The sequence below is a fragment of the Eulemur rufifrons genome, chromosome 8, assembly GCF_041146395.1.
Source record: "Eulemur rufifrons isolate Redbay chromosome 8, OSU_ERuf_1, whole genome shotgun sequence".
NCBI lineage: Eukaryota > Metazoa > Chordata > Mammalia > Primates > Lemuridae > Eulemur > Eulemur rufifrons.
Window position 1 is genome coordinate 108,485,324 of NC_090990.1, and position 19,357 is coordinate 108,504,680.

General features: G+C 45.0%; 1 protein-coding gene across 1 annotated transcript; it reads right to left on the reverse strand.

Moving 5' to 3' along the window:
- On the reverse strand, positions 1 to 16,964 carry TENT5C (terminal nucleotidyltransferase 5C). Its single transcript, XM_069478908.1, has 2 exons — positions 16,906 to 16,964; positions 1 to 1,784 (listed from the first exon to the last, which is right to left on the reverse strand). The coding sequence occupies exon 2, from the start codon at positions 1,748 to 1,750 to the stop codon at positions 575 to 577; it is 1,176 nt and encodes a 391-aa protein (XP_069335009.1). The 5' UTR covers positions 1,751 to 1,784; positions 16,906 to 16,964; the 3' UTR covers positions 1 to 574.
- Between the last annotated feature and the right edge of the window lie 2,393 nt (positions 16,965 to 19,357).

Consider the following 19,357-nt stretch of genomic DNA (forward strand, 5'->3'; position numbering starts at 1 on the left):
ATTGATGAAAGAAATTCTCAGCTCTGCTGACAGGGAATAAACATAAGCAATTTAGTCCCTTGAACAAAAATTAGGTCACAAGAGCACCCTCATGTTTTCCATTTTCTGCCTGACTAAAATTGATACAAGAAAGGAGATTATCAGCACAACTTCCATGTAACTGCTGAGAATCCCAAGTGAGGACCAACACAGCCTACTCTAGGCGCAAGTGAGAAGAAAAGTAGCTTAAACTTCTCATATGCTGCCCAAGCTCTCCCAATCTGTTATTGCAGGGCTCAAACCCCCATGTGCTAATGCTTGGGATGTGACACGTTCGTGTCTGTCTTGGAAAGATGTGGATAGTTCACACTTCCTACAGCATTTTCCAAAGTAGCACTTACTATGGGTCCTTTTAGGGTTGGCTCATAGTTAACGGTAGACCCATTCCAATGGGTACACAAAGGAAAAAAAAAAAGCAGAATCAGAGCTGAGTTCCCCTTTAAAAGCCAAACACCTACATCTAGAAGGAGGCTCCCCTACCTGAGAGCCCTGGCTGTACTGGGGCTCCCACCGTGGAAACCCTCAGGTCTCAAGGTTAGTTACAGGGCAGCCAGGTAGGGTAAGGCTGGCTGTAGGTAACTGGAGGATGGGCAACGTAGTAGTTGTTGAAGTTGCCATCACTGACATAAGGAGCTGGCTGGTAGTAACAGGTGACGTTGGTGGCATTGGGGATGATGTTTTGTTCTGCTAGCACGCGCAAGGCCAGGAGGGAGATGAGGTTCAGGGTCTGCCTGCGTTCGTGTCCCATGAGGCACACGGTGCTCTCGTTCACTACCCGGCGAAGGATCATGAGGTAGTCGTATTTGCTTCTCTCTTCTTCAGCAAAGTGGTTTTGCAGGTAGGTCTCCAACTTCCTTTGCTGTTCAAGGATGTCCGGGAAGTCGATGAAAAACCTGGAGCACATGTATCGCTCTAGAGTTTTGATTTCTTCCTGGTCCATGGGCCTGAAGTCCCGCACGAGAAGGTTGCTGTACTTGAGAAGTCCCCCGCCTCTGATTTCTTCGGGGTTCTTGGTGGCGATCAGTCTGTTCTGCAGGTGATCAAAGGCTTCCTCAAAGTCCCCGTACATGCTCTCCCCGATCACTGTGGGGTGGAAGTGCTCAGAGATGGGGTTACTGGAGCAGTCATAGAAAAAAAGCAAAGAATCCAGGATGATTTGGAAAGAGTCCACACTAAACTCAAACTGACGCCGGATGGAGTCGACAAATTTCAGCTCCACGTTCCTCCCGTTCTTGTTGGAGAGGGAAATCAGGCTCCAGCGGTCAGTGTCCGTGCAGACCTTCACCAGCTTCTGCACGTACGCCTCCTTCAGAGTGACTGGACTGATTTTGAGCTTGTTCACGCCGTCTGGCAGGAAGTTCAGAAGAGAACACAGAACCACATCTCTGACCAGCTGAAATTCTGCTTCTGTTGGAAGAGCCACGTGAAAGATCAGGTCCAGGTCTTTGCAACCCAGGCCGTTGTCTTTGACCAAAACGTGGCCAGCTGCAGAGCCATTCAGCCGGACATCCTGCACTTTGATGCCTGCCTCCTCCAGCCGGCTGCGGACAGTCTGGACGATGTCCTTCAGAGTTATCTCCAAGGTTGGAAAGTTGCCTCGTCCATGGATGGGTACGACCTCGGTCAGGACCTCGTGCAGCCGGCTAACCTGATCCCAGTTGAGCACGCTGAAGGAAACGCAGTCCCTGGCACTGCTGCTCTCCTCTGCCATCTTGGGGGGTGGAGGGATGTTCTGGCCGAGGAAACTGAAAGTGAGAGGTGACAAACAGGGTTAGGATTCTCTTCTGCATGGCAAAGCAGCTCACGGAACTCAGAGACATTTATCTCTGAACATTTTCCTGTAAAATGGTGATAAATAGCACTTACTGTTCAGTGTTGCTGTGAGGATTAAATGGGTTATGTAGGTAAAGAAAAGTTCCGACATAGAGTAAAGACAACAATACACAAACTTCTATACCGACTTAGAAGACTTCATAGTTTTGTTTTGTGTGGGTTGTTGTTTTGCTTGTTTTAACTGTGTGGGAGCAGGGGCTGGAGTGTGCTGGTATGTGTGAAGGGAACCAAATCACTTAAACACAGTATTCTTCAGTAATGGGCCTCTATGGCTTGCTAACATTCTGTTTTCTCTGCCAGTTATTTCTGCCGTTGGCTCCCTAACTACATTTTGAACTGGTTGATACCTAGGTGACAACACCCACACACAGAACACATGATACACACACACACACACACACACACACACACGACTTCTCCCACTCCATGAGCAGATGGATTCTCAACTCTGGGCTATGACCTCACCAAGAAGTGGGTGTGCAACCACTTTTGCTAGAATAATGCATGTTCCCTCAGCAAGATTCCCATGTCCCTTTCACTTACGGGAGAGGTGACTATAACAAATACTTCTGTCATCCAAGACAGAACCAAAGGAGTTGTTTGTGAAACTAGATTTCTGGTCAAGAAAAGTCATCTATGTGGTAGAACCATTCTTCCCAGCACAGATGCCCTTCACGGGACATGGCCAACTTCCTCAGGGCAGTGTGATCTTTCAACTGTATTTTGAAAAATAGTACACTGAAGCTACCTAAGGAGAATAAAGCTAGCACTGAGTACTGGAAAAATACCACTTCTTACACTTCACCTGCTAGAGCCACAAAGTTTCCAAAGTAATTTCCAACTACACTGTACTTTGCAAAAAAATGAAATATAGTAGATTTCTGGAAATCCTAATATATAAAAACAAATACTGATATATTAAAAAGTCAAGGTGCCTGTGGATCCACATAGGTCACATATTAGCTGGATGGACATAAAAGTCAGAACAAAGGGTCAAGGTGCGGTCCTCAGATTTCACTGTGAAAAGTTTTCCCACCCCCTCTGCCTTTCTGACTTGCTAGACACACACAAAATCCATCCTAATGACTTCTGCAGTTTCATTGTTTGGAAGCTGCTGCATCTGAATACACATCGGCATGCATTCTCTGGGGGTTCCAACATGGATTTCTGGCCTTGCACCGGTGCCAGGGATTCCCCAGGGTTGTTACTCAGTGTCAGGGCATTGCTGGGCACACGGAGATGGAGATGAGCTTTCTGGGTGCTCCCTATCAGAAGGAGGATAAGAATGCAAGGAATCAATACAGGGCAGTGTGTGGTGCAGACAATTCTAGCAGCAGAAATAAAATGTAATATAAAGGCAGAAGAAAGGGTGTCCCTTGATGGGGTAAATGGGAAGGCCACAGATAAGTTCACTTACGGGCAGGGTACAGAAGCCAACAGAAAGGCAATATGAGCTCGTGGCTAGGCTGAGAGGCAGAAAGTAGGAGGTTGACTGCGTGATCAAAGCAGGCTCTAGAAGACCAACCTGAGGACGAGCCCTCCACTGCTCACTGCAGAATCTTGTCAAGAAGAAGATAAAAGTTTCTCTTCAAACCTCTTTGGACAGCATTAAAAAAGGCGCTCCTAAGTTAGACACCAAGCAAAATCTGTGATGAAATACTTAATGTTTATTGCAGCTAGCATTTGGTTTCAAGTCAGATTTGCAACAGAGTTCTCTTTATCAAGTTCTCGATACACTTATAATAGTAATTCTCGGTGGCCTCTTTTATGATCAGCATATAGTACAACGTTTGAGTTTATTGTATAGGGTGCTACATAATTAAGTTCAAATGATTATAGAAAGGTATGACAGGCTTTGAGACACAGCTAGACTATGATCTCGTGGCACAGATTTCAGGCGTGTTGGCCTACCTATGGAGATACAACTCGCTTTCCACTGCAACACCTGTTGTGCTTTCAAAGATCATGGTTATGATACAAGTGTGAGAAGTCACACAGCAATGGAAAAGCCGTAATGCAATCAGTACTTGGGATTCAAGTAGCAATTTTAAGAAAATCTCCAGAAAGAACCTCGGTAACATTACAGAGGAGAATAACTGTAGGAATTACTTTGACTAGAGTCTTTTTTTTTTTAAAGGAGTTGTTCCAGAGGGGGTCCCCACAGGGTTAAAGTCAGGACTGCTCCTACTCTAGAACTTTGGAAGAGGGGCATCTAAGACCAGTGAGAATCTGGAAGCTATAACCCTTTCCTTTGGTGCAGGGGGAAGTATATATAAGTGAGAATTTTCATGCCTTTTAAAATCTGTGAACTTGTAGTAAATTCTGTTAGAATCTGTTTTAGACTAAGAGTTTGTAAGGTTCATATGGGAGGAAGGGCAAGAATAGCCAAGAAAAAGCTATGAAAAAATAAAAGTGATATATACTGGCCTGTAAGAGATATCACAAAGTCACAATCATTGAAACAGCATGTTACTGGCACAAAAAGCAAATCGATGGAACGAAATCTTTAAAACTTAAAAATAAAATCAAATACATAAATGAATTTAGTATATAATAAAGGAGGCATTTCAATATAGTAAAGGGAGGGGGGAGACATCTAGATAGTTATCTAGATTTTAAAAAAAATGTGGCTCCCTATCTCATGCCAAACTAAGATCTAGATGGATGGATCAAAGACTTAAGTATAAAAGGATGAAACTCTAAGAGTACTAGGAAAAAAGGACAGCAGTTATATATACTTAACAGAGTAGTCCTTTATAAATCACCTAAACCTTAAAAGCCACAAAAATTGATATATTTGAATATATAAAAATAGAAGTATATACATGGTAAAAATGCCGTAAAGTAAGACCGGAAAAAAAAAAAAAAAAAAAGATTTGTATCATTGGGCAAAGCATTCACTTTCTTAATGAATACAGAGCTTCTACAAATCAAATACCAGGACATCAACAGAGAAGGGTCAATGGACATAGACACCTAACATTTGACCTTACTTAACAGAGGGGCAAATTAAAACCTCAATGTATTGTTTTTACCTATCAAATTGGCAAAGATGATAAGTCTCTTTTCCTGCATTGACAGGAAGAAAAATAAAAATAAGTCCCACGTGTGGGAAGGAGACACCTCTGGTACGCTGTCCATGGGCTTTCTGGAGAACAATGCAAGATTCTTAAGTGGACATACCCTTTGACGTAGCAATTCCACTTCTATTAAGTATACTCTGAATTTTATCCTACAGGCTTACTTGCAAGTATGCACCAAGATAGTCAATGGAGACTTATTCATAAAGCTGTAAGTATTCATCAGAAGAGGGTTAAATGATTTGACACATGTATACAACAGCATACATACAAAGGCATGCAGTTGTTGAAAATAATGGTGTCTGCTCTTTCTGTATGAATGTGAAATTTTCATCAAGAGTCATTAATAGAAAAGTTAAAACTGTAAACATTTATTCTTATATTAATACAAGCATATAAACTCTATGTATAATATACATAAGAGGTATCTCAACCTATACCAAATATCATCTCTAGTTTAGTGTGCAGGGGAAGAAGAAAACTTACTCTGTGCCCTTTGTATTTGGAACCTATACGTGTGTCAGTTAAAAAATGAAAATCTCATGATCCATGTTCTAAAATCTCTCCCTTATGAGCCTTCACTCCATCTGCTACCTTAATTTCTTCAATTCCTTTCTCACCACTCCTCCCTCCACATCCATGTGCCAAAAATCAAATATACTTGGAAGCTTTCCCTCCAAGCCTTAAATGTTGATTCCCACAGTGATGGTGGGGGAGGAAGGACTTTGTATTCCCCCTAAAATGCCTTTTAGTCAAGTTTCTACTTAGGTACTCTTTAAAAGATGTCATTATTTATTTAACACAAACAAACGAACAAACCCAAAACTCTCAAAATAATGAAAAGCCATCTCATCTGGTCCCATTCTATGTTTGTTATCCAAAAATATTTTTTGCAGTTTCACAGAATTGCTATTTCTCATTTCAAACATATAGCTACCCTATGTTGATTACTGGCTATAGTTGCAAGAACTTTAATAAACACAACAAACACCTTCAGGAATCCAAGAAGCCTATGGCTGGCCTCTTCCATGCCAACTTTTCACACATAAGGGGTTAAGTTTTGAAAAAAAAGTAGTCTACATAAAAGCACAGTGTGGGACATGACAAATGCCACATCCATGCTATAGTTTTTTAATCCTCTCAATTTACCATGATTTAGATATAGAGGAGCTCAATCTATTGAAGGGACAAATTTACACTAAGTTCACATTAAGTGTTTAGTTCATTCAAAGAGCTTAAAAGAAGTCATTTGTGCCTATTAGAAAGGAATTTTTCATTTTCCCTCACTCATCCAAACAATCTTAAATACCAAAAGCATTTTCAAGTTACTTGGACAAACACTGGTATTACCAGAATAAATCCAAGTCATAGGTCCCCAGTGCTTAGATAACACACCAGTGCTTAGAGCAACAGTTTTAGTTTTAATTAACCACGTTAAATCAACACTGATATAATCCCTACATAAAAGAATCACGTGGAACACACATTCCTAATTCATGAAAGGCCCTGGTTAAAGGCAAATTCTAGTTAGCAGAATTAACAAAATAGTGGCTAGAAAACACATTAATTTGAAGTCTAGTAAATTCAAACACAAGTGTTTGATTTCTCTTTCACTGTTTGAGAAGCAGATTCATTGTATCTTGCACAATAGAAAGCAGAAAAGGTGGAGACATAATTTTTCACTGACTTGAAAATTCAGGCACCTTTTTACAAGTCAAGCTGACCAGCTGCCCACTCAGTCCAAACTACTTAATCTTCTGAAAGGTTTGACTCCTGATGAACAACGATTTCAGGGATCCTTGAATTCCCTTTTCTTCTGTCATCCGACTGCAGCAGAAAGAATACATACACTGGGGGGTGGAAAAAAACAGGTTTGCAGAGATGGCAGTAAAAGAGGGAGAGAAAGAAAAATTAAGCCAGAAGAGCAGACCAAGCTCCCTGAGGAAAGGGCTGATGTCGAACCTTGCTGCTCAAGACAGGTTGATCTGAAAACCTTTGTTTGAGCACCAATAGGGGAAAAAAAATTGCTTCACGGCTTATCTAGAGCCCTGGACTATCCAAGGAACTCCAGAAACAAGGGTGGAAGACACCATGAGGGCATGAGGGACTCAAGGTGGGCAAGTGGGAGAGGCAGGCACAAGAGATGGAGATAAGAGAACTAAGCAGGTGACACTTGCATGCAGGTCTTAGATTAAACCAACACAGATTCCTATTTTGTGCCTGGCATTAGACACAGAAATTGTCCAGAGTTCCTGGTTTGGTATACACCCATGAAGGTAACGGCCGTATATATCTAAGTGTAGGTCTGTGATATTTAACACGAAAGCTATCTAGGTGACTGTCTAGAAGGTTTCAGGAAAATGCTGAGGCTTCAACTGAGGGTCTCTCAGCTACTGAAGCTTTTCGTCAGTCCAGAGGCAACTGGGCATCACCTTCTTCTGACCTTACTGTGGGTTTAAGAACACAAAAGAAACACCAACACACTGCAGCATTCCTTTGATGACAAGAATTCCCTTTCACGGTTTCTGGATGCTACCTCTAAAGTGTGGACCTTCCTAACAAAACTTTCCAGCTCAGGGTAAGAGAACCACTCATGGGCAATGAACCAAGCCCGGTGACAGACTCAAACAAGGGTGCACACGGAACAAAGACACCTGCCGTCCCCGGCTCCTGGCCAAGAGGCAATCCACACACCTGAGTATTCCCACACATCTTCCACACAAATTCTTCTCCCTCATGTACCACACAGGACACTTTAGGCAAAAAGAGACTATTTTATTTTGTGTAAAATCCTAGAGAATTGAAGCACAAGTAAAAGTGGACGGCAATACATTTTGTAATAACCTTATCCTACCTCTTCCCTTAGCAAGCTGAGTGAATGAGAACCACAACTACTCGCCTATTTCTTATTTGCTTATAAAATGAAGGGTGCAGAGGTGTGTGCAAAAGCAAATGAAATAATACTTAGAAGGAGCCACTTCACATCACTTGCCATTTAATCCTCACGGGCTTCTGAGGAAGCCACAACTGTCCCCTTTTCACAAATTAAGTAGCGAGGTTCACAAAAGATTAAGTGAATCGACCCCAGGTCCTCAACTCCACAGCTAGTGTCCTAACTCTTGGAACTGGTAGCTCCCTACAAGGGCTGCCTTCGTGGGTGGGGACAGGGTAGTAAGCACACGTCACAAACCGCAAGTGCACTGGGACAGACAGTTCTTGTTGCTACTAAAATCTTTACTAAAACAAAGATTTTGTTGGTCCTAAAAAAATAAAATAAAATAAAAAAGGAGCCAGAAACCTTCCATTAGGTATACAACCATGGTTAAAATCTTCCCATCGCCACCTGCCCGCACCCTACACACCAAGGACAGCAAAGCTGGAGTCAGTCACCCTTTATCATCTGCTTCTGTGCAGATTCTAGCAGAGCAAAAGACACCAAGGTAACTTAGCTGTGCTCCTCAGAAAGACACCAAGGAAGATAATTTATTGGCCACAGTGTGTGGCAAGTCCTACGTCTCAGTTGTTTCATAACACAAACATCATCTAGGCCTGCCTGAGTCCTTTTCCCACAGGGTTAATTTTACTGCTTCCTCAGAAGCTCCAGTCAGGCACTAATGTGTGCAGAACTCTGCAGGGGCTTTTCGTATAGCTGCAGCCACAGCCATGGCCAGGGGACACCCAGTGTGACTCGATATTTACCCAGGTGCCAAACCATTTGACAGTGTCCCAAATAGGCAGCAAGACAGCGCGTCCAGGGCTCTATCTGGATCAACCTATTTGATTCCTACAACAACCCTATAAGGGAGATAACCTCATCCCCCTCTACAGGTGAGGAAAGGGGGAACAAAGATGGCACAAAAACTGTAAACTGTTCAAGGACGCCCCAAGTGGCAGAAATTAGATTGAAGAGGCTTCCCAGGAGGTGGATAGCTTTCAGGGAGAGGGCGCTTGAAGAAGAGCTAGTCACTCAGGTAGTCACAGGAAGGGGATGGCCATGAGTACAAGGAAAAAGAAAGAAGGTATGAAGGTTTTCTTGTTGTTTTTTTTTTTAACGAGATGGTTTTTATGGAAAGAAGTTGGCAAAATGTGCTCCGGCCACTTATGTGGGGTAAAACCAGATGGCAAGTTCTGAAACCAAGGCCTAAGTATTCAGAATCACGGTATCTAACAACTGTCAGTACAAAAACTCCCTCCCTCAAAATCATTCTGGATTGGGGGGGTGTATACAGCCTGGCAGGAGCCACCAGAACTGAACATAATTAAGAAATGCTAATAGTTACGCTAATGTTTGTTTTAAAGGAACAAGGGCTGGGAGATGGCGGCCTAGGATCCTAACTTTCTGAGGGGAGCTACCAGACAACCGGCCGTGTTGCAGGGCAGTCTTGATTTTAGAGAAAGCAAGTCCAGGAGAGAGAACCCAGAAGTGACAGGAGCGGAGACAGTCAGTTTGCCAGACAAGCATTCAGAGGAAAAAATAATGGCACAAAGAGAGAGGCTTTTAGGAATGTGCCAATCTTGGTCCAGCAGACTAGGCATGCTGCTTTGCTCATAGAATAAAGGAACAACAACTGGGATTCGCTCTGATGGCTGGGAGATCAGGAGTGTTGATCCGCTGATAAAGCAACAGGACGGGACACTCCCTACAGACAAGAGGACAACCTTCTCAGATCAAAGAAACTGATACCCCAATGGGAGCCACAGAGAGACAGCTGGTGCATGTGCCGGGACTCTAAGGGCTGGCCCAGGAAAGAAGACTAGAACAAAACTGAAAACAGGAAGACCCCACGAATGCTGCAGTTGAGACCAGACACCTGCTGCTTTCCCCACCTGTATGCAGTTGGCCCCTTGAGATTCTTTCACCCACAAGACAGAGCCGGGTACTTTGACCATGAACATCAGTCCTGCTGCTTGATATATGCAGCAGCACCAAAGTGGGCGGGAAGGAGAAAAACCAGGGTCAATGTGGATCTGGCCTTTTGAAGAGAAATCCTCCCTCGCTCCTTGAATCCCCTGGGGGTGAAGGCCAGAAGTTATCTAGGAAGTGGGGGGCAGGCCTGAGGAAGCCTCTTGTCTGCGAGCTGCTCACCTGGGCTGGGCCCCACCACCAGCGAGGGGCCTCATTCTGGAGACTCCTCCACATCTCCAAACACATTAGAAAGTTCCAGATAACAAAGGCACATACCAGGGTCTCATGGCCATGGAATAAGAGTTTAGATTAGCAGACGGCCCAAAGCACCAGATCCAGATAAAATAATGCCCTTTTTTTTTTTTTAAAGGACAACAAAATATAGTCTATGCTAATTTTTCTCCAAGAAGTTTTTGTTACAGTTGCCCCCTCAAATGCCTGCAACACATTCCACCTCAGTTCAAAGAAATAACCGCCCAGAGAAAACATTTCTAAGTCAGTGGCACAACAAGCCCGACAGTTGGTCTTTTCTCACTCTCAGCTCGATCACATTCAGCCGGAGGTCTCAGGCGATTTTCTCAAGGTTATCAGCAACCTCCCAGCCATTGAATAGCAATGTTTACTAGAGTCCAAAAATTCGGTTCGATTCCCACGGCAACTGGGACACCGTATGAGCTGTGGAAAGCAGAGTCCTAAGCTGAAATCGTGCACTGGGCTGTCAGAGTCTGAGGGGCCTTCACAAATCCTCACTTCCCAGCGATGCCAGCACACAGCCTGAATGGTTAGCTGGGCTCCACCCACAGACACCTGCCCCAGGACAACTCCAACAGAATATTCTTTCCCATCTTGAAAAATAAGATGCTTAAGAAAGCGTGGGTGGGTAGATAATGCTGGGAGAGACAGCACTGTGGCTTCGAAACACTGGCTCAGACATTCCAACAGGGACGCCACAGAAGTTCAAGGGCTGAAACCAATACTCTAAAGTCGCTGCAAATGGAAATATTAACAAGGTCAGAACATAGACATCTTTAGACGGAAGTTAGGCATAAAAGCGCTGATGTTTTTCCAAGGTGTCAGCATTAAGCGCTTCACACACAACCTGAACTGGAAATCATCTTTGTTGCTACTTGGTAACTCCCTCTCACACCATCAAATGCTTCTTTCTAAATCAGAGGTGTTACTGGTCTGAATTCATTTAAAGAGCTCCCCAGACAGAGCTGGCCCTTCTGTTTTAGAAATTGACGGGACTGGGAAAAATAGGATAATTCTAGAGAGGAGACTGCTTACTGTAAGGCTGACTGAGTTCACACACAATCCACAGGGTTTAAGAGCTGACAGCCCGCAGGTTTTATCAAAGGCTGCTTTACTATCTAACTTGCCAGCTTAGAGCTTTGAAAAGTCCTCTCTAGGCACTAGCAGCATCCCTGGGCCTTATCAGGAAAGGGACAAGCAACTCTTAGTTCCTCAAATGCAGCACTTATCACAGGTTAGGCACACAGACACACCCAAGCACAAGTGTCTGTGTATGAGCTGACCTCCACTTCAGCAGGGATGCTAATTACACATACACTTCCAGCCAGGTGTTTTTTTTTTTTTGTTTTTGTTTTTTTGCACAGATCCTAACCAAGGAGATAGCATGCATGCAGCAGGTACCTGACCTCCAGGTACCGAGCACGGCAGTAGCCCAGTTTAGAATTATCAAGTAATTAATGCATTGTTCTCATCAGATATCTCATAAACACCTTTTACTTGAAAGTTACTTCTTGCATTGTCACTCAAATTTTAATTGTTGATAAAATTTAATTGTTGGTTGAGTCTTGGTCCCCTGCCAGAAGATTTTATCAGCAGTTCTTTGAAATTCTATTAACTTATGATTATTATCTAAGAAACTTAACAAAAGAATGAGCACTGGACTAGGAATCAAACATCACGTGTTTTAGTGTCAAGCCTGACTCATGGGGTGAATGATTATCAGTAAGTTAGCCATGACTGACTTTCCTTTCACTCTTTCAAATATCTGAGTGCCTACTATGTTCTGAGCACTGTTCCAGGAGCTTATGATATACTAGAAAGCAAGAAACAAAGATCCCTGCCCTTTAGAGCATATATCCTGGCTCACACTCTTCTTTTGTAACTTTGGGTCATTAGCTCTTGCCTCCCACACGTGCAGAATCAGAATTTGAGAGTGAAATATATTTGCAGGTGGTCCAGACCTATGCTGCCCAATATGGTAAATCTAAACTGAGATGGGCTGTAAGTGCCAAACACACACATACTGGACTTCAAGGACTCAGTGTGAAAAAAGGAATGTAAACTATCTCATTTAGATTTTTTGTATTGATTACATATTGAAATGACATTTGATATGGTAGATTAAATAGGTTTATTATTAAAATGAATTTCATCTATTTTTATGCTTTAATGTGCCTACTAGAAAGTCAATGGTGCCTCTCACATTTCTACTGGACAGCACTGGTCTAGTCTGTAGTCCTTACCATAATGAAGAAACCGAAGCCTGAAGAGGTAAAGGCAGGCTCCACGAGGACCAGAATTCAGGTCTCCCCACAACTAAAGGTGGCCTGACAAGCAGAGAGGAGGTAATACAAAGATTACAAGGGCCTGGGCACGGAGACAGCAGCAGCGGTGTTCCTAGTTGAGCAACCCTGGGCAAGCAACTGGACGCACGTCAAATGCTCAATTAGTGTCCGCTTCATCTCTACTTCTGCATCAGCACACTTCCTATTGTCGCTACCATGCAGTTGTTCCATGTGAATGACAGAACTGCCCAAGACCACGCAGCTGCGGGAGTCCTAACGCCCCTCTCTAACTCTGACAAGCAGAGGGCAGGGGTCAACAGTGTATCTGGGGTAAGGAGAAGGCAGCCAGGCAAGATGCACGATCACCTTCTCTCCCGTCTTCAGGATTCATTTGTCCAAACACTTGAGTATGTGTTCTGTGAGGCAAGGTAGGGCAGTTAGGAAGACTCTGCAAGGGAGGTCAAAAATAGAGTGTCAGAAAGGTAACAAGTCTTGGAAAGAAGGCTCAGCTTCAAGACGAATGGGCAGTTCCTGTGAGCTCCGATGACGATGTTCGAGGTGCACGGGATGGTAGAATTGGCCAGAGGCAGGGAGACGTGCTCGGTTATTGCTCTGTCAAGTTGCTGCCTACAGGCCCCTAAACCAGGTCAGTGATGACAGTGGGAAGCAAAAAATAAAAAAGAGAAAGAATCAGCAGAACTAGCAACCGAGTGAATGCAGAGAGAGAAAGGCTGAGTGAGCCATGTGAGGCTGGCGTCACGGAGGGCAGAAAGGATGGGCAGTGCTTAAGGGAGCCAGCCTGCAGCTCAGCTGGAGGAGTTTCAGCTGCTGCTCAATTAGTAGTCCCTGCCCGGTAGCTCCACACCTTTCTCCTAAGGCCTCCACTTAAAAGAAAACCCAGAAACCACCCTGCTTGCCTTGGCCCACCAGGAGATCACCCATTTAAAGTACACCTCCCTCCTTGCAAAGAATGACGGTCCATCGCCAGCTGAACATGTATCCAATGACAGGAAGACCTTCCGAGTGCCAGGCCGGCCCTGGAAGCAGGCGCTGAGAACTCAGCAATGAGCAGATCCCACTTTTCGGGGGCTCACGTGCCCGCGGCTGAGAGAAACGAGAGAAAACGGAGCACACAGGGAAGCCAACCCAGCTCCTCTCCATCCACAGCGCTTCCAGAAGCCTTCTGGAATGCCATTCCCTTGGCCTCCTCAGCACCTGGCACAAACTACTGCCCAGGAAGCACTTAACTACTTACTGACTCAATCACTGTTATCCAAGAAATAAACAACACTCTACGCAGTTTAGTGACCAAGACTCCAAGACGTTAGTCTCAGGCTCTGAGACTAAAAAACATCCTACATGGAGAGTTGCTTAACATCAGCAGTTATTTTCTCATATTGGTTTTTTCCTGTTGTTCCAAGAAGTTCTCAAATAGTTCTAGAACAAGCTAGAGGCCAGCTGTACAAAATCTATTAATTCTAAACAATTTCTAAGGCTTCCTTACATAGTTGGCTTATATAAAATGCTTCCTCTAAACCATTTAGATTCTAAATATAAGCTTCCTTAACGCATGTAGTGAAAGGGTAAAAAAGTTTGAGAGACTTTATGTTCTGACAACATCACAAAAGATCAGCACTACTGATATGTCCAAGCTGCTTTAAACACATGAACATTTCTTAAAACACAGAGGGGTCTGCTTCATCATACAAGTTTATGTCAATTAGTGTACTGCAGTCAAAACAAGATGGCAGAAGGCATTTTTCTATATTGCCTTGTTTACCTCAGTAACAACACAAAAAAGCAATGGACCTTATCTAACCAGAGTAATGTTTTATCCCAAGTAACTTCAGACTGCATTGCTCCCTCTTAACCCCTAAACACACATGCACACAAAACATACAGCCCAGAGTGAGGTGTGAAACCAAGAAACACAAAAGCAACACAAGTTTAACTTAACTCATGAAACTAGTCTTGGGCTTCTGCAACTTCTCTCGGTTATGCAAAAAAGGCTTAACATATCCATTCAGAGACCTTGGGTGACTCCATGAACACAACATATCAAAGATGAAAGATGAAAACAAGGTATTTACTTGAGCACTAAAAAAAAATTTAAGGTAGTTTTCTAGTTTTGTATCAAATGTGTCTGGTTAATGGTACTGTGAGAACAAGAGCACTACAGTCCACTTTTAAGTTATCTTTATTGCCCCACTGTTCCTTGGACTTTCAGAAGTATGAGGAATTCTCTGTTCTCTGCTGGGTACTGGAAGATGTGCATAATCTGCCCCGGCCTTGAACACTGGGGGATGTAGCCTAAGCATGTTCAGTATTGGGAGACAGAGGTGGGTGGGAGAGAGAGGGCTTCTGGAACTGGCAATGAGATTCTGCTGATTACTCACAGCAGAACTGAAGAAACTAAGTAGGGACAGCCACTGGTGCTCAGCTAAGTCACACTCATTCAGACAACAGGCTAAGAGCCAAATCCTTTTCCTTCAGAGGATTTAATCTCTGGATACAAGGTAAGTATTGTGGAAGAAACTCAGCGTAAAGAGTGCAGCTATTAGTTCTAGGTACACTCAGTAAAGTTACGAAATTAGGAAGCTTTGTTAACAATTCAGAGGCCTCCTGGTAGAGAAATTAAAAAAACCCACAACTACCTGAACAATTATATACAATATATGAAAATCCTCTAAAAACTCTTTATTGAGAATATATGTACTGTAAAGCTATGGGTATACCTTAAGAGACAAAGTTTCAATTATCTGAAGTCAACTAAGCTTGACTCCAGAGATAGTAAGTTTTCCATCTTCACAAACAAGAACGCCAGAGAACAGAACCACTGCTGATCCAGCTCAGACCACGTCCCTGAAAGCCAAGAGAACAGTCAGGATTCTTTAGCCCCCACCCCACCCCCTTAAACTGTAGGGTCCAATGGGGTAGTTCTCACTACCTCAGTAACACCTCTGGGGATTTCAAACACAGTAGATTCCCAGTATGCTCTCCTGCCACCCTCCCAGCTGCCTGCCTTGCTTCCTGGCCAAGGTATTCAGATTGAAAGGTTGGTGTAACCAACAATGGCCACCCTCATCCCGCTGGAGGGCAGGTGGGCCAGCCAGGAGTCTACTTTAGGAAGATTTAATCATCTTATTTCCTGGGCTGGTGTAGTCTCCTAACGACCTACCAAGTATCCTGAAGAACAAGTTGTCAAAATACAAATGACGACATACACAGTCTTTATAAACACTTACTTACTACCCTAAGTGCACTTTAAGCACTTCATTGTATGCATGTTATATCTCCATAAAAAACCGGAAAACGTTAAAAAGGAAGCAGGTTCCTACTTAACACAAGAAACTGGTCAGAGCCCTGCAGAAGCCCGGCCCCGGATAAAAACGGGGAGAGAAGGGGGCTGAGATGATCCCTCCCTCCCGCCTGGTCCAGCCCTAACAGTCAGTTTTCCTGAGGACTTGGGTCCTCCAGAGAAACTCGCCAGGCATTTCTGCAGTCCTCCCCTCTAACTTCAAGGTAGCGCTGTTTGGTTTCCTCGCTTAGGTTCCTGCGCTTAGGTGTGCAGGCTGCCAACATGTACTCTGCGGGTTCGCCACCCTCCTCCGCCTCCCCTCCCACCCAGCTCCCTCCTGCCTCGCGACCGGGCGATAGGAGTCCCCGGACTGCTACACCTCCGGGGGCAGCCGCGCCTATCAGCCACCGGCAGCACCGCTATCCGAATCAACTGACTCATGGCTTTTAACCTACGCGGTAAGCAACTTCCATTCCAAAGAGGGGAGGAACCAGGTTTCACAGACTCCGGATTCTCGAGAAGTTTCCGAGACGCGCAGCGCACAAGTCACTCTCTTGGGTCACGTCGCTCCTCACGGTGTCCACAGTCGAGTGTGAGTCCATGAAAAGTTAAGGATCTCCGCTCTTCTCCGTAAAACCCAGGCCCAGGCAATGAGCCTAGGAAGCGCCCCTCCCCTCCCGGCCCCTGACCCCTGCGCCTCCAACTGCGCCTAGTGAAACCGCCGAATTCGAATTCGCACTCGGCCAGCCGGCGAAGGTGAACGCGCCCGAGAGCGGAGAGACTGCAGGAAGGGAAGGGGTGGCGGGGGCACCGTCTGATCCGGGGAAGGAGCCGAAGGCGCCCATCACACTCTTCCGACGCCACGCCTGCGCCCGGCCAGCGCGCAGCCCGCAGGACGCGCAGAGCAGGAACTCGCTGAAGTTTGCCAAGCCCGGGCTCAGGACTCTGGAAAGTTGTAGCTCCCTCTTGGACCGTCTCTTCTGGCCCTCGGGGCGGGAGTCTAAAGGGCGGGGGTCGTCGCGGGAGCAGGAGGGGAAAGGAGCACTGGGTCCTGGCACCTGTCCGTACCTCCCCTCCGAGGGTTCCCCCGACCAGGCTTGGCAAAGACTTGAGCACCGCTTGGCCCGGACAGACCCTCGAAGGCAGAGCGCGCGGCTCACTAGGGCCGCCGCCGCATCCTCACACCTGTAGAGGAGGGAACTGTGGACTCACCTGGGCGGTGGAAGACGAGGCGACAGAGGAAGGTCCTTGGCGTGGGCAGCCTCCAGGAGGAGCGGTGCGGTCACTACAGCCCCCAGGCAGCGGCACCAAAGTGAGCTGTCCCGCCGCCGCCCCCTCCGTTCTTATACGGCAGGACGACGCCCGCGCGCCCCCGTCCCCGCCCCTCGTCCCCGCCCCAGAGCCTGCCCTCCTGGGGGAGCCAGGGGCGGGGTGGGGCGGAGCCAGTCCCCACGGGATCCTTCCGCCCCGGCGCTGACGGCGGGGCGGGGCGAAAGGTGCACTCTGATTGGCTCTTCGGGTGAATGGTTGCCGAGAGACAAGTAAATCTTCAGCCGCGGGCAGGGGCGGGGGTGCACAAGGAGGTAGCATTGCGCAAGCGCGATAGAGAGGGGCTGCGTCGGCACCCGCTTAACTTCGGAGTTACTGGGACACACCTGTATACTTTACAGGTTTTTCTTCCATTCCTATCGCATAATTCCACCCCTCCAAGCTTTCCCCATCTCTAACCTGCTCCCCCGCAGGCCTGTTTTTCTTCTACATCTCCGGGAGTTTTCGCGCTGGTTCTTCCTCTCTCCAGGAATGGGGAGTGAAACGCCCATGCCTACCTCCGGCGTGTGTTGTTGAAGTTGGAAAAAACTATGGTTTCTGGGCCCTGGGAACCTTTCTGATTCCCCAGGCAAATTAGCTGGAGGTGAAGGCGTGGTCTTTGGGGAAAGAGCGCAGTTGGTTCGCTAGCCCTGGGGACCACCTGTGTGCAGTTAGTGGGACGAAAGGCGCCGGGAGTACATCGCCAATGTTGGCAACCGTCACAGCTTCAGCCCTACTCGGAATGCCGCAGGGCTTAGTCGAGTATGTTATATAACATGCAGGCGGGGCTTGGACACCAACCGTCCGTTCCATAGCAAGTGGTTTTCAGCCCAGGTTCTCAATCAGACTAACCTGAACTGAGATCTCTATTCACCACTCACACTGAGCGGCCTTGGGCCAATAACTTAACCAGCCCTCCATAAACTTCCTGTGTAGGGTTATATAACTTTTAAGAAAATACTTGGAAAGTTATTAATTAGTGCAGTACCTGTTCTAAAGTGTGTGGAAAATGCTATTTGTATCTAACGGTAGCCATTGTTATTTATCAATAAACGTTTGTTGAACTTGCATTGATTCTCTACGAGGTGCTGGAGAAAAAGTGTACTTTCCTGATGCGGTAGTGAAGTAAGCGTGGTTCTCAGTGTCTGCTGGGCTGCAAAGAGTTCTCAGATATGCGTCCTTCCGTGATGACGGGGAGGGGAGTCTCCAGGAACTTTAACGGAACAGGACATTGGTATGAGCGCTTATAGGGAAAGCCACAGTGACCCAATTGTCAGACACAAAATCAGGACAAATGATCTGGTTTTTTGTTTTGTTTTTTACTTTTTGAAGTATAACATTCAGTAAAGTGCACAAATCTAAAGTGTGAAAAATGACGAATTTTGACGTATGTACACACCATATAACTGCCACCCCTATCAAAATATAGAAACTTTCCATCTTGTTCATGCCCCTTCCCATTCAATATCTCACAAGGGTAACCACTATTCTGACTGCTATCACCACAGATTAGTTTTATCAATGTTTGAACTTGATAAGGATGAAATACACAGTATGTGCACTACTTTTGTGTCTGGCTTCTCTCATTCAACGGTATGTCTATGAGATTCAGCCACATTGTGTGTAACAATGGTTCATTCTTTTTTCACTACCATGTATTCATTATATAAATATTTAACAATTTCTGTACTCATTCTACTGTTGGTGGGCACTTGAGTTGCTTCCAGCTTTGCCTTTCATGAATGAACTGCTGCAAACATTCTTATACATGTCTTTTGGTGGGTGTAGCATTCATTTATGTTGGGTAAATACCAAGATTGGACTTCCTGGCTCATAGAGTATACACATATTAAACTTTAAATACACTGCCAAGCAGTTTTCCAAAGTAGTATAACAATTTATGTTCCAACCAGTGATAGGTGAGTTCTGGTTGCTCCACATCTTTGCCAGTATTGGGATTGCCAGTCTTTTTAATTTAAAAAAGGGTGTGATTTAAATTTGTTGTGATTTAAGTTTGCATTTCTCTGATAATCCATAATATTGAGCAACTTTTCAGATGCTTATTGTCTATTTTAATACTCTTTTAGTGAAGAGTCTGTTCAAGTCTTTTGCCCATTTGTGGGGAGTTATCTATCTTAATGATCTATGAGAGCTCAGGATATGAGTCCTTTTCCCAGTGTAGGTATTACAGATATCTTTTCCCAACCTGTGGCTTACTTTTTATTGTTTTAATGTTATCTTTTAATGAACAGAAATTTCTTAATTTTAAGGAATTCCAATTTATTAGTTTTATCTTTTATGACTAGTGTTTTTTATGGCCCATTTAAGAAATCTCTGCCTATCCTAAATCCATAAA